General features: G+C 44.6%; 1 protein-coding gene across 1 annotated transcript in view; it reads left to right on the top strand.

Moving 5' to 3' along the window:
* Positions 1 to 25317, top strand: part of LOC144679504 (uncharacterized) — a 123052-nt gene that overhangs the window by 85068 nt on the left and 12667 nt on the right. Inside the window, exons 7-14 of the mRNA XM_078539944.1 lie at positions 6965 to 7018; positions 8756 to 8809; positions 15949 to 16020; positions 16342 to 16377; positions 19253 to 19297; positions 19416 to 19448; positions 23001 to 23147; positions 23245 to 23299. Coding sequence (XP_078396070.1) covers positions 6965 to 7018; positions 8756 to 8809; positions 15949 to 16020; positions 16342 to 16377; positions 19253 to 19297; positions 19416 to 19448; positions 23001 to 23147; positions 23245 to 23299 — 496 coding nt within the window. The remainder of the gene's footprint in view (positions 1 to 6964; positions 7019 to 8755; positions 8810 to 15948; positions 16021 to 16341; positions 16378 to 19252; positions 19298 to 19415; positions 19449 to 23000; positions 23148 to 23244; positions 23300 to 25317) is intronic.

Here is a 25317-nt window from a genome sequence, read left to right as displayed (position 1 = left end):
TTGCTTTACCTTACCACTGAAGGTGCATTTTGAGGCTAAAGAATGGGTTTCTCCTGAAACTGTGTAGTTATTTTCTTGGATTCTTACATGGCTGTTAGTAGTAGAGATTGTTTTACAGGATGCGATCCCTTCCATAAAGAATCTTTCTAAGGTTAGATTCTGGCTACTGAAAGCTCTCATTTCCAATGACGCCATTGTGACACCAACACCATTTTCTGACCGTTGTGTCCCTTTAAAGATGAGGGTTTTCAACCTGAACCAGACTGTTCACAAACATGGTGTCATATTTGACCATATATCCATGCTGTCCCAAAGACTGTCCATTTCTACCTCCATAACATTGCTCCTGCCTCAGCTCATCTGCTGCTGAAACCTTCACCCATTTGTTACCTCTAGACTTGACTATTCTAATCCTGGCCAGCCTCCCACATTCTACATCCATGAACTTGAGAACATCCAGAACTCATCTGCCAGCTTGCTAATTCACACCAAGTCTGGTTCACCCATCACCCCTGTGCTTGCTAACCTATGTTGGCTCCCCATTAAACGATGCCTCCATTTTATAATTCTCATCCTTGCCCTCAAATCCCTCCATGGCCTTGCTCCTCCCTATCTCTATAATCTCCTCCAGCCCCACAACCCTCCAAAATATCTGCGCTCCCCTGACTTTGGCCTCTTGTGCATTCCCAGTTATAATTGCTCCACCATTGGTGGCCTTGCCTTCAGTTGCCCAGGCCCCAAGCTCTAGGATACCTTTCTCAAACCTCTCTATCTCCCGACCTCGCTTTCGTCCTTTAAGACTCTCCTTAAAACATTTCTCTTTGACCCGAGTTCCTGGTCATCTAGCCTAATATCTCCTTATGTAACTCAGTCTCGGACTTTGTTTTATAATGCGTCTGTGAATCAACCTGGGACATTTCATTATTTTAAAGACACTATATAAATATTTGTTGTTTATATTGATATAGACATATATAGATATCTATATAGATATAGGTATATATATGGGCCCTTTTGTTAAAATGCTACGCCAAGTATTTTTTTGGTTTCTGTCATTCTGTGTAAGAAATGTTGCTTTTAAAGTTCAGGCTAATTACTACTCCTGGTTTTATAGGTTATGATGCAGCAGTTATCGGGACTGGATGCTCTATTGCACTTTTTCTTAATTGAAGGATTTTCTGCTAAAACCTCCATTCGTTCATTCTAGAATTTCCAACTATCCAATATTTCCAGTCCCCCTACTTATAGTGGGTGTGTCTATGTTACACAGCGGACAGTGAAACCTAAAATCAGTGTGACCAAAAAAAGAGCACTTGCAGTCTTCCAGAGGTAAAGCCCTTTCGAGAGCCAATACTCAATCATCTCGGACCTACCTTCAGTTCCTAGATGTCTGTGTCCCCATCCCCTGCTCAGGAAAGGTAACAACAGCAACTGGGCAACCATGTCCCAGTCAATTTGGCCGCCATCCTCGAGTGCTCGATGGCCAAGATCCCTGAGCTGATGGGTCATGGGCACCATCTCTCCCATCCACAATGACCAGCAACCCAGCTCACTGGGGGGACTGTGCGAGGGAGGGTGGGGGCGGGGTGGATGCCCATGCCCAGGGTGGTGTCCTGCCCAACATCTACATCCTGCCCAAGAAACGTGGCTCTAACCCTGCCATGGGTGGCAGAACGTCAGCTAGCAAGGAGGACTTATAGGAGGTTTAGAGGTCCCAGGAGGCACTGTGGATGGTGGGTGGCAGGGCTGTCTGATCCACTTTGCAGAAATTATGAGAGGGAAGAAAGAAACAAAAGTTAACATTTCCATACATGTAGTATAAGGATGTTCAGCATAGCAAGGGTTAATGTGGGACTGGGGAACAGTACGATGTAGAGAGACCCACGACAGTGGGCAGGAGACACTGTTTTATGGAGAGACTTGAGTAGAGGTCAGCATGTTAGCTCCTGGTCTGTACATGTGTATGTAGTTATGTGTTACCAATAAACACTACAGTTCAACCTTACAAGCCTCTGAACCTCTTCATGAGACCTACTGAACAAACCCTTACAACAATGCGGACACATCACGAATGTAATTGCACATTAATGAGGTACGAAGAGCTGACTGAAGCTGCTTGAACTGCCCAAAATGTTCGGACCACCAAATATATTATAAGCAGCGGCAGTAATGTAGTGCTGCCAAAGCGCACTGGAGCAGCGCTCCGACACCTCCGACCAGAGCCCAGGGAGCAGAGTGCGGGGGAGCGGAAGCCCAGAGCCTCAGGGAGGAGAGATTGGCTGCAAGGCCTGGTGTCCCAGGGAGGAGAGGCTGGCTGGGAGGCCTGGGAGTGAGACGCTGCGGAGCAGAGCCCCAGGTCGATGGCAGGGGGTTGGGGTGGGCTGAGGGATAGGGAAGGGAGTCTAGAATGGGGGGGGGCAACGTATGAGGAAGAGGCTGACTGCTCTGTATGTGTGGGAGAGAGAGTGAGTGTGTGGGAGAGAGAGAGAGTGAGTGTGTGGGAGAGAGAGAGAGTGAGTGTGTGGGAGAGAGAGAGAGTGAGTGTGTGGAAGTGAGAGACAGAGTGAGTGTATGGGAGTGAGAGAGTCCCATTTGTATCCAGGAAACGGGCCCTCTCTTTCAGGAGTGAGCCGATCCTGAGAGCGGCTTCCACACAGGGAGGCACCACCTGGCATTGGGCTGCAGTTGGCGACTGGAAGTGTTCAAGGGGCAGCCGCCATCACGGTCGGATGTGGCATACAGGAGTGTGCCACCAGCTCACCAGGAGAGAGAAGCACATTATGCAAGTAAATTCCTCACCCTAGCACTGAGGCGAGGCCAAGTCAGTCTACTTCAAGCCTGCATTCCCTCAGAAAGAACAACGTATTCTGCTTTTCGATTAATGTCCTTTCTTCCTTTGTGTTATCACAAGCAGGAGCGAATCAGGCAATGGCCTCTATTATAGAAGCCCCCAGCACCAGGGCTGCAACCTCCTTCGGCTTCCCAACCTGATAAATATTTTACAAGGATCAAGACTTGGCTTATGTCATGCCAAATTCTCTAGGCGTATAGAGATTTCTTTAGAACCCAAAAGTTTTGCCAATCACTTCATTTATCCTATTTGAAGCACAACCACAATGCCTAAAATGAAAAGGCTATGTACATTATGAAATGATGATAATTGGTCAGAAATTGGGGTGTGTTACTTTATTTAATTGGGAAAAGGTATTTGTGAGTGCAGGTAAGAATTTCGTCCTTACTCAACATGTTGGGAAGTAATGGATTTAATAAGCAGCAATGCTCCTGAGGCGATATCCGATTTCCATGTGGGAACCGTAGAATTTCATAGCACAGAAGGAAGCCACTCGGCCCATCATTGCAACTGCGCAGATCTCAGAAAGAACTACCTACATTGTCCTATTCCCCACACTCCTCTATTGTTTTATTTCAGATATGAAACGTATGATGGATTTTATTCCTGCCACTGTTTCTGGTGGGAACATTCTATGTCCTAACAACCCCTCAAGTCATATCAATAGCCATCATATCATCAGATTCCATTTGTTTGCCAAAATTACTGCTGCAGACAACTTGGTACCTGCTGTAAGAATAATTGGGCTCGATTTTCAGGTATAAAGGAAGGTTTCAGAAACTGAGATTGGGATGGTGCTGGTTGATGGAAATAAGGAATAGGGAAGAAAAATAAAGTTATTTAAATATATAGTCAGAAAACCTTGTTATGTCCTTTTCATAAATAGGAGAGCATTTGCTAAGCTGTACAATCTGTATTAGGCAAATAGTCTTCAAAAATAGTAAATATAAAACAATAATAATAAGTATAAAACAATGGCAAGATTGCATGCATAAGTATCAGATACAGCTGAAGTTAACTAAAGCCACAATTGAATGTCAAAAATGCATTGAAAAAAACAACTGATCAGGTGGCATTCCCATGACAAAGCTTTATAAGTTCTGTTAGAGGCCAGAAAAGCCACATGTGTCCTTTGAAAGATTAAGGACAGTGGTTAGGATCGAGGAGTAGGATATCACTGAAATGCTAAATATATATCTTGTAATCATTTTCACTATTGTAGGTGATACAGTGGTTGGTACAAATGCTTTAGATATTGACTCCTTAAATGTAAATGCATAAACGGCCTTAGCTTGGTTTGAGGCACTGAAGGTTGATCCGGTTGCTGGAGCTGCTGACTTTTAACCTCGAATGCTGTAGATAATCGGAGAGGTTATGCGAGCCATTAATTTATCTGACTAATAGTTCTTTGAGATCTGGACTAGTTCGAATTGACTGGAGAAAGAGCTTGATGCATGAATTCTTGCACACATGTGCCAAGCCCATTCGCAGACATCTAGATAGCGACATAGGAACAAGCATAGGCCATTCAGCCCCTTCAGCTTGTTCTGCCATTCAGTTAAATCATGGTTGATCTGTATCTTAACTCCATTTACCCACTTTTGTTCCATGTCCTGTAAGTAAGGTTTTCTGTAATTAATGTTTTTAAATAGACTTGGAATAAGTAACCTGTTGCATAATGAAATTCTAGCTATGCTAAAGACTAATAAATCAAAATACCAGGTTCTGATGAAGAGTCAAACGGACTCGAAACATTAACTGTGTTCCTCTCCGCAGATGCTGTCAGACCTGCTGAATTTTTCCAGCTATTTTTGTTTTTGAATCAAAATACCATATGGTCCGAAATAAAATTCTTACCGGCACTAATATTTTTCACTCAAAAAACGTAGTTTTACTGACGTTTGGGGACTCAAATGATGAATACGTAGGAAAACATCGTAATAGTAGATTTAGAAATGAAATGGCCAACACATTTTCATGGAGCTCCTCACTCACTTTTCCAGAACTGCTTTATCCAATTCAGGGTCCCAGGGAGTTGGAGCCTATCCCGACAGGCAATGGGCACTAGGTGGAGTACAGCCAGTCCATCAAAGGGCACACACTCACACACTCTAAGGGGCAATTTAACTGTAGCCAATCCGCCTAACCTGCACATCTTTGGATGGTGGGAGGAAACCAGAGCACCCAGCAGAAACCCACATAGAGACAGGGAGAACGTGCGCATAGACAAAGACACCCGAGGTCGGATTCAAACCCAGGTTTCTGGGGCTGTGAGGCAGCAGCGCTAACCTGTGTGCCACCATGCTACCCCTTCTTGGAGCTCCTGCACCTCGAAATTTCCCACTGCACCACTGAGCAGCGCATTCGTAATTGACCCCTTTAGTGCCAAATGCTGTGCATCATTTGTATGATATACGGGCAGTTGGTCCATGATAATTATGGATAGTGTAAGTAGTGGGGATTGTAATTCTCATGGTTCGAGCAGTGAAACATCACAGAGACCTGAACAATAGTCTGGACAACCAGCCAGTCAACACGCCTGCCTCTTTGACATTTATCATTATTTCCTCTGTAGGCAGATAGAATTCACAAATGCAGCCCTTCAGTCATATCTAGCGGAAGGCTTTCTCGAAATAGCCTTTTCCTTCTTATAAAAAAAAATTGCCTTTTTCTTAGGAGGATAAATATTTGAACAGCTTGTTTTTCATCATCTGGGCCTCTCCAGTCAACAAGAGATTGTTGTCCAAGTTACATGAGATGAATGTTAAAGACTTTTGTGTCTTCAGGAAAGAAAGGATTGAAATTGGGGAAGAGGGTGCCGTGGGGGGGAAAACAGCACTGGCCAACAAGTTCATTTGTACTTTCATTGGCATCAGGGCTTATGCTGTGAATTTTAGAGCACTCTGTTTTACCACTTCTGTGGCAAGGAGCATTTATATGAATCACAGAGCACAAATCAAATTTCTTCAGGAGTAGTTTGATTTCTCTTTGGTCCCATATGGGGGGAAGATTATGAATTAGCTGTGCCTATATACAGTAGAGCTAATCTTGCTCAATAATGGGAATGTGATCATTTGAATATTTAAGTGGAAGCAGCATAGGGGTCTGGAGTAAGGGGCTGTAACTCTTTCCTTTTTGATATCTAAGTGGATCGGGATACATGATCTTTTTGGGAAATTGCAAATGGCCGCAGTACGATAGGGGAGCTCTGGCAATCAAGACATATTATAAGGCATCCGCCTAATTTAAATAAAAAATGGGATCTCGAGTTTTCAAGGGCTGGAAACCATTCTGTTGATTTGGGCATTTGTCCACCAGTGCCCTGCAACACTGTGCCCTGCCAGGATTTGCATGGCCCATCGGAGGATCATAAGGTCTTCCAAGACGCTTTGCACAAGACAGGCAGGCGCAACTATGATTTGGGATTCACATTCCGTGCCTACATGCCCCCCATGCATGTAGAAAATGGCATGGCTGCCTGCTTGAGGGAGCTAATTGTCTAGAGCACGCCACTTACCCCAGCTCCTCCCACCCTCGCCCAGTGCTCCTCCTAATTTTTTTGGGGGGGGGAGGGGTGGGGGGGAGGTGGAATGAGGGCATTGCTGGCCAGACCAACATTTTCAGCCCATCCCTAATTGCCCTTGAGCTGAGTGGCTTGCTAGGCCGTTTCAAAGGGCATTTAAGAGTCAACCACATTGCTGTGAGTCTGGAGTCACATGTAGGCCAGACCAGGTAAGGACAGGAGATTTCCTTCCCTAACGGGCATTAGTGAACCAGGTGGGTTTTTACAACCAATGGGAGTTTCATGGGCACCATTACTGATACTAGCTTTATATTCCAGGTTTTTGTTAACTGAATTTAAATTCCACCAGCTGCCATGGTGGGATTTGAACCCCAATCCTCAGAGTATTAGCCTGGGGCATCTGGATTATTAGTCTAGTGACATTACCACTGTACCACCATCTCTCCTAATCCTGCTACTGCTCCAATCAGCCTCTGAGAAAATGGGCAAAAAACCCAACCGGGGCGGTGGTGGGGGGTGCTGGGGGGGTGTTGCAGATAGTCATGAAAATACTGTCCATTTACCTCTTGGTCTGTTGATCATCTTTGCAGGGTAAGCAAGGACGTCAGGGATCACCTGGACATGATGGACCACCGGGATCAATGGTACTGTGCAGTTCTTTACCATTCTGTCATGAATGATTTTATGGAATCAAATAATTTGCGGTGGCGAGTGAGGGGAGTTTTCTCAAATTGAGGGCTCGGCAGTGAGACAAAGAAGACAAATGTAGAACTCCACTCATTTAGATCCCTAACCACGCTAACCTCTCCTGAAAAAAGTAGGCTAAGGGTTGAACTCATTGGGGTCTTTAAAATTATGAATGGTTTCGAAAGAACGGATGCGGAGAGGATGTTTTCTCTTGTGGGGAAGAGTAAAACTAAAGGCCATCAATATAAGATAGTCCCCAAGAAATCCAATAGGGAATTCGGAAGAAACTTCTGTACGGAAAGAGTAAGAATATGGAACTCACTACCACAAGGAGTGGTTGTTGTGAATAGTGCAGATGTATTTAAAGGGAAGCTAGACAAGCGTATGAGGGACAAGGGAATAGAGGGTTACGATGGTAGATTTAAATGAGGAAAGGTGGGAGGAGGCTCAAGCGGAGCACAAACACTGGCATAGACTGGTTGGGCCAAATGGCCTGTTTGTGCTGTATATCTTATGTAATTCTATGTAATTCACTCGTGGAGGGGATTGAAGGGAGAAAGAACACACTATAGATTTGGTAGTAGATAGGCAGTGCTTGGAAAGAGCAGGGTGGTTATATGCATTGTGCAATTATCATATTAAAATAGACTGCACCAACATGGTACTTCATTATGCCTGGAGGCTACAGTCATACAGGAAAGGGTGCACCCTTTTGGTGCTAATTTATTCACCCTGGTGATGATTACTGGCATGGTCGTGTAGGGATAAAGAGGGCAGTCATTTAGTAAGATATATAGTGGATTGAGATATGTCCTTCTATTGGGACAAGAGAAAGAGGATTGTGGGAGGATTGTGTTATACACAAGAAAAGAATCCTGAGGTGATCTGGGCTCTGATATGCTTTGCGGCTGGTCACAAGGATGTCCAGTTGTCTCTTTGCTGAAGGGCAGCTCCTCAGGAAGTGTGTGCAAATGGGGTCAGAAGAGACAGATTTTTGGAACTTTCAACTTGGGGGCGGTGGGGGAGGGAAGTTGGTTGGGGGAGAGGTTGGTTGGGGGGAGGGAGGTAGGTTGGGGGGGAGGGAGGTTGGTTGGGGGGAGGAGTAGCTTTCTAATGGCACAAAATGGGCAGAAATGACTTCCACCAAAAGTGCCTGCCTAAAAAAAATCTGCACTGTTTATACATCACTAATGCACTGAAAAAGGCAAGAAAATTCACCCCTTGAGGTATTTAAATCATCTAAGCAGGTAACAAATAGGGTGAATAGTTTATTCTCTGTCTCCTGCCACCCGGACAATTTTCTAACCAGGCCAATCATTTTCATTCAATTCCATGAGCTTCAACTTTAGTTAACAGTTTCCTAGGAGGGGCTTAATGGAATGCCTTCTGGGACACCATATAAATAACATCCGTAGACACTCCCCTGTCCACTAACTTAGTCACCTCTTCAAAACATTTAGTCAGGTTCATTGGGCATGATCTACCCTTTACAACTCCACACTGGCTTTCTTTGATCACCTGGAAATGCCAGAGGAGATCGGTGAGTAAGTATTTTTTTAATTCTTTCATGGGATGTGAGCGTCGCTGACCTGGCCAGCACTTGTAGCTCATTGAAATTGATTAATGTCTTTCTGGAATAATCTTGTGTTCCTTTATATTTTACCTCTTTATGCCATTGCTCAATGTTCATTTAGGGGGAAGTCGGTGGGCCAGGACTGCCAGGTCTTCCAGGACATCCGGGCTCAGCAGTGAGTGGTATCCAAGTTTCAGTTGCAATGAATATATTTTATAGCAAGGAATTGTTTTTGAAGTGTAGTCACTGTTGTAATGTAGGAGACGCTGCAGCTAAATTGCACACCCCAAGGCTCCCATAAAGAATGGGATAATGCCACGATAGTCTGTTTTAATGATGTTGATGGAAGGGTAAATATTGGAAAGGACACCAGGGGGACCTCCCGTGCTCTTCTTTGAAATCGTGGCCATGGGATCTTCTGCATTCACCTGAGAAGGCAGATGGGACCTAGGTTTAATGTCTTGTCCAACACTGCAGCACTCCACCTGTCCTCGAACAGCCCTCTCTACAAAGAAATCTCTCTCTCCTAACCCCTTTTCCTCAATTTCAATGATAAGTTCTCATCACTGGCCCCCAGACCAGAGGAAATAGTCCTTGCTTATTTGCTCTATCAAAACCCGCCCTAACCTGAAAAATGTGTATCCTCTCCTACAGTGAAAACCGCAAGTATTACAAGTCTCTACCCTTTGTGTCAGCTGTGTCTCAATTGGTGACATCCTCGATTCGGAGTTACAAAGTTGTGGGTTCAAGTCCCACTCCAGGACCTGAGCATAAACATCAAGGCTGACACTCCACTGCGGTACTGAGTGTCAAAGATGCTATCTTTCGGATGAGATGTTAAACTGAGGCCTGTCCGCCCTCTCAGGTGGACATAAAAGATCCCATGGCACTATTTTGAAGAAGAGCAGGCGAGTTATCCCTGGTGTCCTAGCCAATATTTTTCCCTCAGTCAACATCACAAAGGACAGATTATCTGGTCATTATTTCATTGCTGTTTATGGGAGCTTGCTGTGCGCAAATCATCTGCTGAGTTTCCTACATTGCAATAGTAATTACACTTCAAAAGTACTTCACTGTCGGGAGAGTGCTTTGAGATGTCTAGTGGTCATGAAAAACGCGATACAAGTGCAATCTTTCTCGGGGTCACCCCGTGTGGGCGTGGATAGGCGCGGAGCCAATCGGTGCCCCCAATCAGCTGGGCGCCGCCATTTTACATGGGCGGGCCAATTAAGGCCCACCCAGCGTGACACGCACCCGGAAGTACTGAGCGGGCAGGGTGGTTCCCCGAGTTGGGAGTGCAGTCCCAATGGGAGCGCATGCGCGAAAGAGCGCAGAAATCTCCCTGAGGCACAGAGCTGCCTCAGGGAGATTAGTTTTAAGTTTAAATAGTTTAATAAAGTGTTGAAAAAATTTTATGACATGAAACTCCTCATGTGAAACTGTCGCACGAGCTGGGACGTGTGTGTTAATTTCAATAAAAATTTTTCTGAAAATTTTAAATCATTGATGAAACTTCACACCGCCCGTGGATGAGGTTGCATGAAAAATGCCAAGGCCGCCTGGCCTCTTCGCCTGTGCACCAGCCTTAAGGTTGAATGGGCAGCTCAGCTGATTGCCTTAATTGCTTTTTAACAGGCCTTATTAGGCCTTTGATAGTTCGGCCGGCGCGCAGCCAACTGAAAATCTAAATGATGCGCGGTAACGTTGGGACGCGTGCCCGATGTCACCCCGCGACATCTTACGCCTCAGCAAGTGGGCCCCACTCGTTGAGCCGAAGATTCTGTCCTCTATTTTACTTTATCAACTATAATTTCCCACCCAGAAGGAAAAGCCAGTAAAACTTGGAAAATGATGAGTGCTGGTCCGAACCTGCCTTACATACCTTAAAACGGAACTCCAGTTCGGACCAGTACCCGCCATTTCCAGGTTCTCCTTCTGGGCCTCTCTGGCATCATCTTGGTCAGTCTATGCTGCAAAAAACACTTTCTACTTCCTTTAGTATTGTTTGCTGAACTTTTTCATGTTCCATTTTGGCTTGGATTGTTATCTTTTAATTGTGTTGTCTTTTAGCTGAACGAGCTTTCTCTTACTCTGTGAGTGACTTGGAGATGATCAGTTTTAGTTCTTCTTAAAACTATTTATTCACAACTATTTATATCCAAGACCTCATTATAAGTACATCATTCTCTGAAAACTGACTTCTGTGTCTTGCTCCTTTGGTCTCCTGGTCATCTGACCCTGATATGCATGCCTTATCATTAACATCATTGTCTAATCAACATAACCATTAACCCTTTGCTCTACACCATTTAGCTCTTCTAATGTCCCTGTCATCTCTTCACAACACTTTCTAGCTTATTTATTATCTTTGATATTATTTGCCTCAGATGTATCATATGACTCCATTTTAAGTTTCAGTTAGATTCGATCTCTTTATTTATCCATTATTATTTATCTATTATTTGATGCACCCATCGTTGCCATATGAGAATATGTCTATTTCTACTTTATCCATCTCATGTTTGATTTCCTATTTCTGATCTGTTGACCTCTTTGCTAGATTTTCTGCCCAGTCAATAAGGGCCTGATCCCTTTTAATCATGTGGAACTTTTTCCAGTGTTGCATCCTTAATTTTGACTCTGCTTTACTATTCTTACATTGAACCTGATTATCTTCTGGCCATTGTTTCCCAATTGTTCTCCCACTCCCACGTCCTTTATTTGCTGAACACTAATGTGTGCTGAAATTGGGAAATGGTAGCATTACTTTATTTAATTTCATGGAGTTATACTTTCATTTAGTATAAATTATAATTAATGGTAAGAATAAAACATTTAATGAGCTAATTGCATTTTTTAATCAATCAATACATAGTTCAGTGATGAACCGTGCTCTCTAACAGGGATTTCATTGAATGTTTAAAAACATGAACTCGTGTAATAAGTTCAGTGCTGTGATCTGATTTAGTTGTCTTTTTTGATTTAGCTTGCCAAAAATCAGTGTTCCAAATACTGATTGCTTTTAAAAGTCAACATAACAAATGTATCACCCAGAGGATTACAGTGTGTGTTGTAAATACACTGTGTAAATGATTTATGGTGTTTCTTAATTTCTGTTGGAAAAGTGTTTTTTTTTTGCCAGAAATACCCTGGTGAGATTCATCCTGTTACATTTCCTCTGAGAAACTGCCTGGCCTCTACCTGCTGGCATGTCAGATCACGGGAGCTCTTCAACCGTGATATTCCCAAAGTTTCATGCCACTGCTAGAAGTGAGGCAGGCAGGGGTTCCTGGTCTAGCCTCTACATTGTAGGTTCAGCTAATGGGCATATACAGTGGCATATGGAGGTCCAACCTGTAATTCCTCATTTATCCTGTAACCTATTGATCACTGTTGTAACACTGGATGTTTGTATACTGAATATATCTGCCAACATGCTTTCAAAATCAAAAACAGTTTCCTAATATGGATAGTGGATTATGATGCATACTTTTGCCATTTGATATGCTCTTCATTCTCTGTCCATTATTATAGTAAGAAGTGTCATTTAGTTCTCTGGATAATAAAGTGCACAGTTTGTTTGGTATTCATTTCATTCTATTCTTAGTTCTCTGTGAATTGGATGACATTGAGTGTGACTCCATCAATGGTAAACTAAGTTTGCTCAGGTGTCCTAGCTAGTGATATGGATGCAATAAGTGGAACAGCTATTACAAAAGCATTAGTTAATGGTTTCATTAATGTTATGATCCCCAGCTGAGGTTACCACTGGACAAGCCTGATCCCTGGGTGGAACCCAGCTTGATAGATCCTAACTTTTATTTGTTTGTTTACATGCTTGCAGAGGGGCCACTGAGTCAGCTAATGAACTTTTGACAAAAGCATAAAACATTTATTAAACAAGAATAGCTGAACTATATTACAATACTCCTTCACCCACAACTATACCTTTACAGATACATACAGATTTGTAAGGATAACACAAGTTACAAAAGCTATCTTATGTTCACAATAAGTACAGTCCATGTAAACCAATTGGTGACCTGTGGTCAGACACACCACACTCTGAAATCAAATGACAGACATCACCCCAGACACTATGGATCTCTCCTCAACACCCCCCAGGCACTCGTCACACTGTGAGCCAATCAGTATCACTGAACTCCATCTTTCACACGAGGGTTTCCCATCTCCACTCTCCAAGAACCCGTTTTGGAATCTTCTCCCAAACCCGATGCTTTCTCTCAGACGCCTTCCACAAGGGTTCACCCCCAGGGTTTTGAACTCCCCTTCTGATATTCCCCTCCCCTAGGTCACCACATACATTCAAGCTTTCTTTCACACCCTCTCTCTCAGCAACTCAGCTGTCAACAGTACACCACTGCTTCATATGCCCATAGCAAAGAGTTACAGACCTTCAGTTGCCTCTTTGGACTTTCTGACTTCTCACAAACCTTTATGTTGCTTTGACTCTGCTTCCTGAAGCTTGGAGATTTAAGCTTGAAGCTTGGAGCCTTTCTCTGCCCCTCACCCTTAACTTCACTTAACAGGACCTTTTCCAGGTTCCTGTCCTTCCTTTGACTAAAAGGGCTGCTTGGGACTTTCTCCTGTTCCACTCCCCTGGATTCTTGGGGACTTTCTTCTTTAGCTTGGGACTGGCTATCTGTCCCCTTTGCTCCAGTCTCTCCCTGGCAGCTACTTTCAGCCAACTTTAGCTTGGAACTGGCTATCTGCACCTTCTAGGTTGCTTCTGCCTGGCAGCTGTTCCCAACTGAACACAAAAACTGCTGTTTCTAGTTTCTTCTGTGTGTGTCTGTGGTAGGGACTCACCTCCCTGGACCCCTGTTGCTAGGCAATAGCCCAATTGTTCTACTCCTGTGTTTGCTTAACTTCTCTTACAGTCGTAAACTCTCATTAGAAATGCAGGTACCTTTTAAACTGAAACTAAAACTCAACTTCACCTTTTCTTAACACACAGATACAGAAATACAAATCAAACTTAAACATTAAAGCTGAAACGCATTCCTAACACCCACAAACAGCAATATAACTTACTTGAATTATCTTTATATCCTAACAATTAGTTTCAGGGACTTTGGCCTGAATTTTAATCCTTGAGTCGGCTAGTGGGAGTCAGGAGAATTTCTGGCTTGGCCCATCTGCCTCGGGAGAAGGTGCCCGCAAGGTGCCCCTCATTGCCGATGGGTGGGGACTGACTGGAGTCGGGCCAGCCAACCTGGGGAAAAGTTTGGAGGCAGCCATTGGAGATGGGTAGAAGGGCATAGCTTGGCATTGGAGGTATGAGGGGCCATAGGAGATGGATGGAGGGTCAAAACTTGGCATGGGGGCATAAGGGGCCATAGGGAGTGGGTGGGGGAAAGCCTTGGCATGGGCAACATAAGGAGGACCTTTTAAACTTACCTTCTAAAAGGTCCCCTTAGGCAGACCAGGGATCACAACTCCTCTAAGGGGCAATGGACCATGACTCTTTAAAAACTTGGCCTGGCTCCATGAAAATTGTGGAGGGGTAGGACGTGTCTATCTCTGCAACAGAGCCGACCGGGTCAAGAGTGCCGGATTCAGGCTTTTGACAGGAACCAGTCCGCACCCTTTAAAAGCATTCCCTAAAATCAGACAGCCGGGAATGGGGTTGGGAATCCTGTAATCGGGACCCACCCGCCAGTTTTGAAGGGCTCTAGAATCATCCCGACTCTGAAAATTCAGTCCTTTAAGAATGTTTCTGTCTTTCTGAAAATCCTATGATAACTTAGCCAACATAGCCATTGCTTCTGACTGCAACACAGCAAATTAGGGCCTACCTGTTGCTATGGCATTTGTGGGTGCTTAAAGATGTCTGCAATGCATTCTAGTGTTCAGTGGCCCAGCATTTATTTGCTCCTTCATTGATTCATGGGGCCATGTGCACATTGAGAAGGGAAGGTTTTGTAGAGAGCAGAATTTCAAACAAATATACATTTCCTAAACTAGAGAGGCGTTTTTGCCCTTTTGCCTCACTGAAGCAGGTTTTCAACTGCCCTTCCTGAACCCCAGGCATAAACTGATGCTTTAATCATCCTTTCATAGGTTGTGAGCATCGCTTGCTAGGCCAGCATTTTGTTGCCCATCCCAAATTGCCCCTGAAAAGGTGGTGGTGAGCTGCCTTCTTGAACCGCTGCAGTCCATGTGGTGTAGGTACACCCACAGCACTGTTAGGAAGAGAGTTCCAGGATTTGGCCCAGCGACAGTGAAGGAACAGCGATATATTTCCAAGTCAGGGTGTTGTGTGGCTTGGAGGGGAACTTGTCCTAATTCTTTTAGGTGCCCTTCTCCATAGAGGTGCTAGAGATTGCAGGTTTGGATGGTGCTGTTGCAGGAGGCTTGAAGAGTTGTTGCAGGGTGTCATGTATATAGTACACACTGCTACCACTGAGGATCAGTGGTGGAGGGAGTGAATGTTGAAGGTGGTGGACAGTGTGTCAATCCATCAAGCTGCTTTGTCCTGGATGGTGTCGAACTTTTTGAGTGTTGTTGGAGCCACCCTCATCCAGGCAAGTGGAGCGTATTCCATCACACTCCTGACATGTGCCTTGTAGATGATGGACAGGCTTTGGGGAGTCAGGAGATGAGTTACTCACCACAGATTACCCAGCCTCTGACCTGCTCTTGCAGTCATCTGGCTGGTCGAGTTCAGTTTCTGCTCAATGGTAAACCCCCAGGTTGTTGTTTGTGGGGGATTCAGTGATTGTAATGCCATTGAATGTCAAGGGGAGATGGTTAGATTCTCTCTTGCTGGACTTGTATGGCTTGAATGTTACTTGCCACCTATGAGCCCAAGCCTGAATGTTGTCCAGGTCTTGCTGCATGTGGGTATGTTGTACGCGTTATAGTAAGTGCTTGATTTTAATATCAATGGAAGTGAGAATGAAGCGGTTTGGATAACACAAATCAAGCGTCACAACTGTCTGCTAAGTTGAAGATCTATCCCATTGTGTGTGACCTGTATTTTAACACTGCGCACATTTTGGCCATAGTCATTGCCCATCTCTAGTTGCTGTGAGCAGATGGTGGGCCTCCCTCTAGAACCGCAGTCCAAATGATGTGCCCTCACAGGAATTAAATAGTCCAATATATTAAACCTGCTGGATTTTGTGCTTACCAATGTAAGTGTTTGGCTATTTTGAAGTGGCAAAAGGTTAAATTATCATAATGAATACATCAATTACTCTTTGTTTCTGTCCAATACTTCACTTGCAGTTGCCAACAAATAGTTAACCAGTTTAGAAGGAGCCCACATTTATTTTTTATCACTTACAGGGTTTAAGAGGAGAGCCGGGACTTCCAGGCCAGCCCGGCTCTATTGGGATTCCTGGACCAAAGGGAAACAAGGTAGGGATTTACATCCATGACTAGGCTAAATATGAAATTCTCATCCTGTTCCAACTTTCACTCTACCATCTGAATAATGCATTTGTTTAGACTTGAACAAAGCCCAAAACTTCACCACATCAAGAGTATATTGATTTTGGCCTACAACATCTTTGTTTACAAAACCTGTTCCTCAACTGAAATGATAACGTTCTACAACAAAAAAAACAAATGTGTTAATGTTTCTAAAACTTGTAATAAATCAGTATCTTAGTTTTACCATTAAATGTTTTGCACTTAACATTTCCAACAAATATTATTTTATATAATAATACTTTGCAGGGTGAACCAGGAAACCCAGGGAAGAAAGGAAGCCAGGTAATAATTCATTCAGTTATACAAGGCATTGGTAAGACCGCATCTCGAACACTGTGTGCAGTTTTGGTCTCCTTATTTAAGGGAGGATGTAAATGCGTTGCAGGCAGTTCGGAGGAGGTTTACTAGATTGATACCTGGAATGAGCAGGTTGTCTTATGAGGAAAAGTTAGACAGGTTGGGCTTGTTTCCACTGGAGTTTAGAAGAGTGAGGGGTGACTTGATCGGAGTTTATAAGATCCTGAACAGTATTGACAAGGTGGACGCGGAAAGGATGTTTCCTCTTGTGGGTGAGTCCAGAACTAGGGGGGGCACTGTTTTAAAATTAGGAGTCATCCTTTTAGGATTGAGATGAGGAGACATTTTTTCTCTCAGAGGGTACGCATCTTTGGAACTCTCTGCCTCAGAAAGCGGTGGAGGCGGGGTCATTGAATATTTTTAAGGCGGAGGTAGATAGATTCTTGTTAGGCAAGGGCATCAAAGGTTATCAGGCAGTAGATGGGAATGTAGAATTCAAAACACAAATAGATCAGCCGTGATCTTACTGAATGGTGGAACAGGCTCGAGGTGCCAAATGGCCTAGTTCTGCTTCTATTTCATGTGTTGTGTATGTACTTCCTTCCCCACTTTTGTTTTAAATAATGCCAGTGGCATCTGGTTCTTATAAGTGGGACAGTTCTTGAGCACTGGAGAAAAGTAGAATGATGCAGCATAGAAGGAGACCCTTCACCCCATCATGCCCATGCTGGCTCCTTGTTAAGAGCTAGTCAATTAGTTCCACTCCCCTTAGACCTGCAACTTTTTTCACCACTTCAAATATCTATCCAGTTCCCCCTTGAATGTTACTATTGAATCTGCTTCCACGACCCTTTCAGGCATTCCAGATCATAACTCTGCATTTTTAAAAAAAAACTCATCTCATCTGTAGTTCTTTTGCCAATTGTCTTAAATCCATGTCTTGTGGTTACCGACCCCCCCTTGCCACTGGAGACAGTTTTGATTTATTTGCACTATCAAAACCATTCATGATTATGTTCAAATATCCTGGTAACTCACTACATAACAGAATTCTCCTCTTAACTTTCTCTGCTATAAGGAGAAAAACCCCAGCTTCTTCAGTCTTTCTATATAATTGAACTCTTACATCTCCAGTACCATTCTAGCAAATCTCTTCTTCACCCTCTCCAAGGCTGTGACATCCTTCCTAAAGTGCGGTGCCCAGGATTGATCACAATACTCCAACTGGACCCCAACCAGCTGGGGCTTAGCCAATGTTTTTCTAAATATTCAATGTAACTTCCTTGCTTTTGTGTTATATGCCTCCATTAATGAAGCCACGGACTCTGTATGCTTTTTTAACAGCCTTCTTAACTTCGCCTGTCACTCTCAAAGCCCATGTCTCTCCGTTCCTGAACCCCGAACTCAGTAACAATCAGTTCGATTAAACACAGTAGAAACAAAATAACGGCTAAAATATTACAAAGCTGTAATGCTAAACGATTCCATCGGCATTGCTATTATAGTTATAAAACCATCTGAGCCCAAAGCTGGGGTTGGAATTCTGTAATACATCATGCAAACCAGTCATTAATTTTGTGTAAAAACATACTCAAGCTTTCATTTTCAATATGAAACAGAATCTTCTATTATCATCTTAAGCTTTGCCATTCGCACTGGAGCAGACCACTATCAAAATCATATTTTGCTACAGGTTAAACTGGTAAGACACGATAAGACAGAGATACTCATTTTGCAGCTCCTTTCACATGACCAGAGACAAAGTGTAATAATTGTTACTTAGTATGTTGCCAGGAAATTTACTAATCTAAATATGTATTATGATTTGTGATGTGTAACGTGGAAAGACAGAAGGTTGCACATAGCACGCTCTCATCATCTTCCCTTGCTCCTGAGGTAAGATGACTCCAGTAATTGTGGCATGTTCTGTTCAACCCCAAGCTTGTTGCAGGTGACACATTAATTTTCTCCAGCAGTAGTTTTAAAACTGTTACCTTTATCACCAAATATGGAACTGCAGTATATTTAAGTAAGGCGAAAAGCACTGCTCATAGAATCATAGATTGGTTACAGTACAGAAAGAGGCCATTTGGCCCATCCTCAGCATGCCAGCGCTCTCTGCAGGAGCAACCTGGCTACTCTCACTCCCCTGCCTTTTCCCCACAGCCCTGTAAATCTTCTCTCTTCATATAATTATCCAACTCTCCTTTAAAAGCCATGATTGATCCTGCCTCTGCACCCTCTCAGGCAGCGTATTCCAGATCCTAACCAGTCGCTGCATTAAGAAGTTTTTTCCTCGCGTCGCCATTTCTTCTTTTGCCAATCACTTAAATCAACGTCATCTAGTTCTTGATCCTTCCACCAACGGGAACAGTTTCGCACTATCTACATTGTCCAGACCATCAAATCTCTTCTTAATCTTCTCTACTCCAAGGAGAACAGCCCTAGCTTTCCCAATCTATCCCTGTAACTAAGGCTCCTCATCCCTGGAACCATTCTCGTGAATCTTTTTCTGCCCCCTGTCTAATGCCCTTGCACATCTTTGTAGCAGATAAGTGACAGAATGCCTGATTGGCGTTATTTATTGTTCGTGGCGTAGGATTGATTTTAGATGTAACGCTGGCTGGAACATTTAGGCGAGTGAATCAGTGTTCGGTTTCAACGAAAGCTCACCAAGACAGGGTGAAGCCTGTGTGGTTAGCAGTTTTTATGTGATTTAATTGTAAATCCATTCTTTATTAACTGGTTCGAGTTTGATTATGTATAAGGGATGATTCCATGATCTGACGTTGCTAACAGGGAGTGGGATTCGTAGGGAAGGTGTGCTTCCATGTAACATTATATCGATTTTGTCATTTAGGCTGAGAAAGGAAAAGAAGGACCCCCTGGATCACCAGGGCCACAGGTAATCAATAAAACGTTTGCACACACAGAATATGAAATACACATGTCATCAGTTGCAAATGTAATTCACTTTCTTTCAAGTGTTTCACCAGTAACCTGCTGTGTTCACATTTCCTCAGGGAACTATTGGTGCCAAAGGAGCAAAAGGAGAGGTAATTGTCCGCGAGATTTCAAAAAACAAAGTTGAATTCTCAATTTATTCTGCTTCCTAATCTCTTTTTACCAAAACAGCTCTCGTCCCTTGTCAACGCAGTAATATAAGGGTAGATGTTCCCTTCAAGTGGACTTTGACCAGCCAGCAACACAACTAGTCCCAGTGGGAGGAGCCTGCTTCAATTCGGGGGCTGGTGGGGGGCAGGGGTGAGGGACAGGCTTTATTAGCAGTCAGCCAGCGGGCGGCAAGCCTAGGGATGCAGAGAGGGGCCCATCAACTCTGGGCAATGTTGGTCAGTCTGGCCGTCCTGTAGGCCTGAAGAAGGTAAATCCATGGGAGGCACTGATTTTTGGGAGCAGAGAGGGACGTGGAGTGGCAGTGGCTCAGGCTGGTTTTGCAAAGACCAGAGGAGTACTCCTGCTTCTTCAGCCCTACAGATGTACCAGTTGACGACTCCTCCGCTGGAACTCCAAAGGATACTGGGCAGAGCATGTGGCCTTGTGAAGGTATGAGGCAGGATGCTCGAGATAGACTATTTCCAATGGTCCAGCGGCCCTGGACGAGGGAGTCGTAGCTCAGTAGATAGCAGTCAATCTAAATCAGACGGTTATAGGTTCAAGTCCCCATTCCAGAGACTTGAGCACAAAAATCTAGGCTGACACTCCAGTGCAGCACTGAGGGAGTGCTGCACTGTCAGAGGTGCCACCTATCAGATGAGGCATTGGCCGAGATTTTCCAGTCCTGCCAGCTGTGGGCATCGTCGAGGGCGGGACAGGAAAATTTGGAGAGCAGCCAATATTAATTGACTTTTGGCTGGACCGGAAAATTTCACCCATTATGTCTGCTCTCTCAAATCAATGTAAAAGATCCAATGGCACTATTTTAAAGAAGAGCAGGAAGGGTGATCCCCCAGTGTCCTGCCCAACATATATCCCTCAATCAACATCAGCAAAACAGATTATCTGGTGGTGGTCACATTGCTGTTTGTGGGTGCTGCCTGTGGGAGCTGGCTGTGCACAAAATGGTTGCCATGTCTCCTAATTTCAACAGTGACTACGCGTCAAAAGTACTTCATTGGCTGTAAAGCACTTTGCCATGCCATGAAAAGCACAATAGAAATGAAGATCTTTCTTTTTAAGATTAAGTGTAAGCGGCTTGGAACAGAGAGTGGGAGAAGGCCTTTTGCATAGAGTGAGGTGAGACTGTGGAATGCAGATGTTTGAAGTGAAGACTGTGAGAACATTTAAGAATAACTTTGAGACCTGATTGAAGAAAAAGGGGTAAAGGGCCATATTCCTTCTAAGCTGTCCCACTTTTGCCATAAAAGCAATTTTTCCTAACATTCCTTTCAATTCTTTGTGTGATCACCTTTAATTTGAGCCCTTCTGTTCCCATCTCTGTGACTAGTGAAAACAGTCTATCACTGATTCTCTGTGCAGTGCAATCCTTTGTCACAAACCTTTATTGATGCAGACCCTGGTAAGGAATTCTAAAAGGGAATTAGTTACTTAAAAAAGAGGAATATGAAAGGGTGCAGAGAGCAGGTAGGACAGAGGGACAATCTAGGTGATTCATGTGGTACAGACTTGGGGCCGGATTTTCTTGTGGGCTTGAGAAAATCCGACCTACGCGGTATTGTGCCTTCTGAAATGCACACCCAGCTCATTTGTGACTTTGCCTGGGATTTCTGTCTCCTCACACAAGGGGCAGGGTCACAGCGCATTTTGCAAGCCGCGATTGAGCTCATGAGGAGCGTGGGTATGGAGGTGAGCTGAGTAGAAGACCCGCCTTGGCTCTCCATTACAGTAGCTTAGCTCCCAACAATGTTTATGGCCCCCTCACCTCCCCCACCCCCATCCACACCCTTAAGCTATCCCAAGCTCCCTCACTCCCTACCCACCCCCCATGATCCCCGATGCCACGTCCTGCTACCTCCATGCCCCGCATCTACCCTCCATAGTCACTCACCTAGTACCCACCATGTACAGTCCTCAGGAACAATGCAATAGCAATGGGAATTATGTTAAAATCATTTGGAAAAAATTAAACCTATAACCATCTAATAAAATCCTGAATTCAAACCCATTATCATTGATACTGGGAAAAAAATGACTCCAGTGTAAGAAGTGCCTATTTGGTTTGCAAACAATTAAGAAACCACATCAAAGGAATATTCTGGCATTATAGCATCTTAAAAGTGTCAATCATTCTTGGATCAATAGACCACCTGCTGAGCTGAGGCCATGATAAACCTTGAAACCCAGTCAAGCATTCCTAATGGTATTCATTAGAGCAGTCATAATAAAAGTTTATAGCTACATGGCCTGAAACTGACAGAAATGGATGATGTCCTATTTCCATTTCAAAGCAGAGTGCCTGTCAATCAATGGAGAGGGATAGATGCAGAGATCTTTTGTGGTTGTGGTTTTTTTTAAACAGCTAGAGCTGTCAGTTGATTTAAATCACAGCACAAAATATGACAGCAGATGCTGACCAGACTTTTTTTTTACACATATTTAATGCATTGTGGTACTTTCTTCATTGGAAAAAGTACTGGAATGCATGACAACATTTAAACAATTGTGGTTAATGTAAGGGTCAGCCTACCTTTGCAGGACAGATTCCTATGATGAATGACTGTATTAAGAATGCATCTACATTACAATGCAGCATCTAGTGGTGACATTTGGAAGTGTTAAAACATTTCAGACTTACCTTTCAGAATGTTTCCAACTCCTCAACAGGCTTCCCCGACTGGTCACAAACTCTCCAAGGGGGTACATTCTTTTTAGAGTTCCAAAAACCCACACCAGCGCACAAAAATTGTGAACAGGAAGAAATGCAGTTTTTCTGTGGTCCTTAAATGGGGACCCTGATCTTGGAAGAGGTGTGTGTGTGTGTGTGTGTGTGTGTGTGTGTGTGTGTTTCATGCCCAAGGCCTTCCTGGCCTACAAAAAGGCCACAGAAAAATGGTGTGGGGTTGGCAAGGCAGAGGGAAATTGTTTTTCCAGCAAGAAGGGCTAAGTTCAGCTTTCATGACCCTATTTGCACCTCCATTGGAGGATGAAAATCTGGCCTATCATGTCAAAATGGCTCATTCCTGGATCCTGAAGAGAGGGTTGCCCAATGAAAAGAGATTGATGAGAATAGACCTATATACTCTCCAGTTTAGAATGAGAGGTGAACTCATTGATATGTAAAATTCTTAGAGGTTTTGACGGGGTAGATGGTATCTAGAACGAGAGGTCATAGTCTCAAGATAAGCAGTTGGCCATTTACGAATTCTTTCGAAATTTCTTCACTCATGGCATTGTGAATCTTTGAAATCCTCAACTCCAGAGGGTTGTGGCTGCTCAGTTGTTGAGTATTGATTGACTTTTGGATATGATGGAAATCAAGGGATATGAGGATAGGACGGCAGAGTGGAGGTGAGGTAGAAGATCAGCCATGACCTTATTGAATGGCGGAGCAGGCTCAAGAGGCCGTATGGCCTACTCCTTGTGATATATCCTCATATGTAACATATGCATTTTTCTTTTATGTAACATAGAAAGGTAATGCGGGATCGTCTGGTGAGAGGGGAACTGATGGCAAGAATGGAGAGCCTGGCCTAATGGGCCCAATAGGACCACGTGGACCTTCAGGCCAGGAAGGCCCGTATGGACTGCCTGGTGTTCCTGGACTTCCTGGGAAACCTGTAGGTGTAATTAGAATACCACTCCTACGATTTGTTTTTTAATGTGCATAATATATGCCCATAATACTGTATAATAACACATGTTTGCTCTATTAAGGCAAAGCCTGTCACGGATGAACGAGTAATGAAACTCTGCACTGACATGCTTCGCAGTGAGTACTTATAATTACAGTTTCACTTTTCGAAATAGCGTTGTTAGAGCTTTCACAATATGGATACAGTAGGAGTCTTGCTGCATTTGTATAGAGTCTTGGTGAGACGTCACCTGGGGTACTGTGCACAGTTTTGGTCCCCTTATCTAAGGAAGGATATACTTGCCTTAGAGGGTGTACAACGGGGGTTCACCAGATTAATCCCTGGGATGGCGGGATTGTTTTATGAGGAGATATTGAAGAGACTGGGTTTGTATTCCCTAGAATTTCGAAGAAAACTTTAAAAATTCCAACAGGGCGTGACAGGCTGGATGTAGGTACGATGTTTCCCCTGGCTGGTGGCTAAAACCAGGGGACATAAACTCAGGATAAGGGGTAGGCCATTTAAGACTGAGATGAGAAGGAATTTCTTCAATCAGAGGGTGGTGAATCTTTGGAATTCTCTACCCCAGAGGGCTGTGGAATCTCAATCATTGAACATGTTCAAGACAGAAATCGATGGAGAGCTGGCATGGACTGGGTGGGCTGAGCGGCCTCCTGGGTTGTAATGACTCTAAGGGTGGAAATTTTCGTGCCTGCTGGCGTTGGGCGTCATGGCGGGTGTGAGCAGACGATATGGCGAGACGGCCAAAGATGGGTTTCATGCCGTCATGAAACACGTTTGCGACCGTGCGCTCCGACCGTCAATGGTGGGCCACGTTTGCCACTGTCAGACGCCGGGAACTTCATTGTAATACATCTGCATGTCATTTTAAGCCCAGCTCGCTGGAATCATCCCCCCCGCACTGGATCAACCGAGCACGGTCGGCGACATTGCAGGCCAACGTGTTTCACAACAGCATTTATAAGGTGTGCACTTGGCGGGCTGCACTACGAGGGGAACTCGGAGGTGAGTGAACAGTAACGTTGCGCAGCGCTCACAAGGGTCGCCCGTTAGGCTTCAAGGTCGAGGCGCCGCGCATTCAGGCGGGGGCACAGGCAGGTCACTTTTTCCCGGCTGGCTGACAGTGCGGTGCAGGGGCAAGGGCTGCCCTGCGATTGAGGCGAGGGCAGAAGCACATGAGGCGATGGAGGCGGGGGAGGGAGGGAAGTGGCCAATGCATTAGGGAAACCTTGTGTACAGTGACCACGCCTCTGCAGCTGAGACAGTTCAAGCGCAGCTACATTGACATGCTTGGAGTCGGGCCTCTAGCTTATCTGCCCACTCAAGCAATGCAGAGGCGTGAAATTGTCACCAAGTGCTCCAGAGTTTTTCACCCCTCCAGCACAGACTGCAAACTAATAAGCGTTTTAATGCACTGCAGAACAATTGGACGACTGGGCACATTGTACAATCTCCTTGCGAAAGCTGGTCATGGAGCTCACACTGGTGGAGGGTCACAGCCACTTGCAATGTCATCATCCCGGTTTGGACCAGTCTCCCCCATGGTTCAAGCTAACAGCGCAGCCTTGCAGTGTGGGTTAGGAGAATGTCTGTGCCTGAGCTGAGAGCACAGCATGCAGTCCAATGGGCAAAGCTGCTGCCAATCAGTCAGGTGGAGTGGGGCGGAGGTGGGTGTGGTTTTGGGCAGCCATGCAGCGCACTAATCTCTGGCCTTCTAAGTGGTGACCAGCACTCTCCGGGATGCATTGAGCGGCCTTCAGACTTAACCAAGAGGGGTTCTTCGAACACCCAAGCTGACTCTCTCTCTCTCTCTTTCATCCTGCAGGATGAGTACATCAGGATCATGGAGCCTGGTGACCTAGCTGTATACCTCGTGACATACAGAGAGCGGAGATGAAGGAGAAAAGAGCGACAGAGGCATCTGGGCGTCTGGCTGGGCAGAGGGAGGAGCAGCACCCTCAGGAAGAAGGGGCGGCTGGGGCTCCCGCTCACGCCACTGAAGAGCCACAGTGAACCATCGCTGGTCAGTGCCTAGCGACACCCAGGGTCTATAGACACCTTTCATTCCTGCAGATGACCGAGAACCAGTGTCACCAAAGACTGCGCATGTCCAGGGAACTGGTCAGTCACATCT

Source organism: Cetorhinus maximus, chromosome 4 (genome assembly GCF_964194155.1).
Source record: "Cetorhinus maximus chromosome 4, sCetMax3.hap1.1, whole genome shotgun sequence".
Lineage (NCBI taxonomy): Eukaryota > Metazoa > Chordata > Chondrichthyes > Lamniformes > Cetorhinidae > Cetorhinus > Cetorhinus maximus.
Note: the sequence above shows the minus strand (reverse complement) of the source record. Positions and strands in the feature narration are given on the sequence as shown.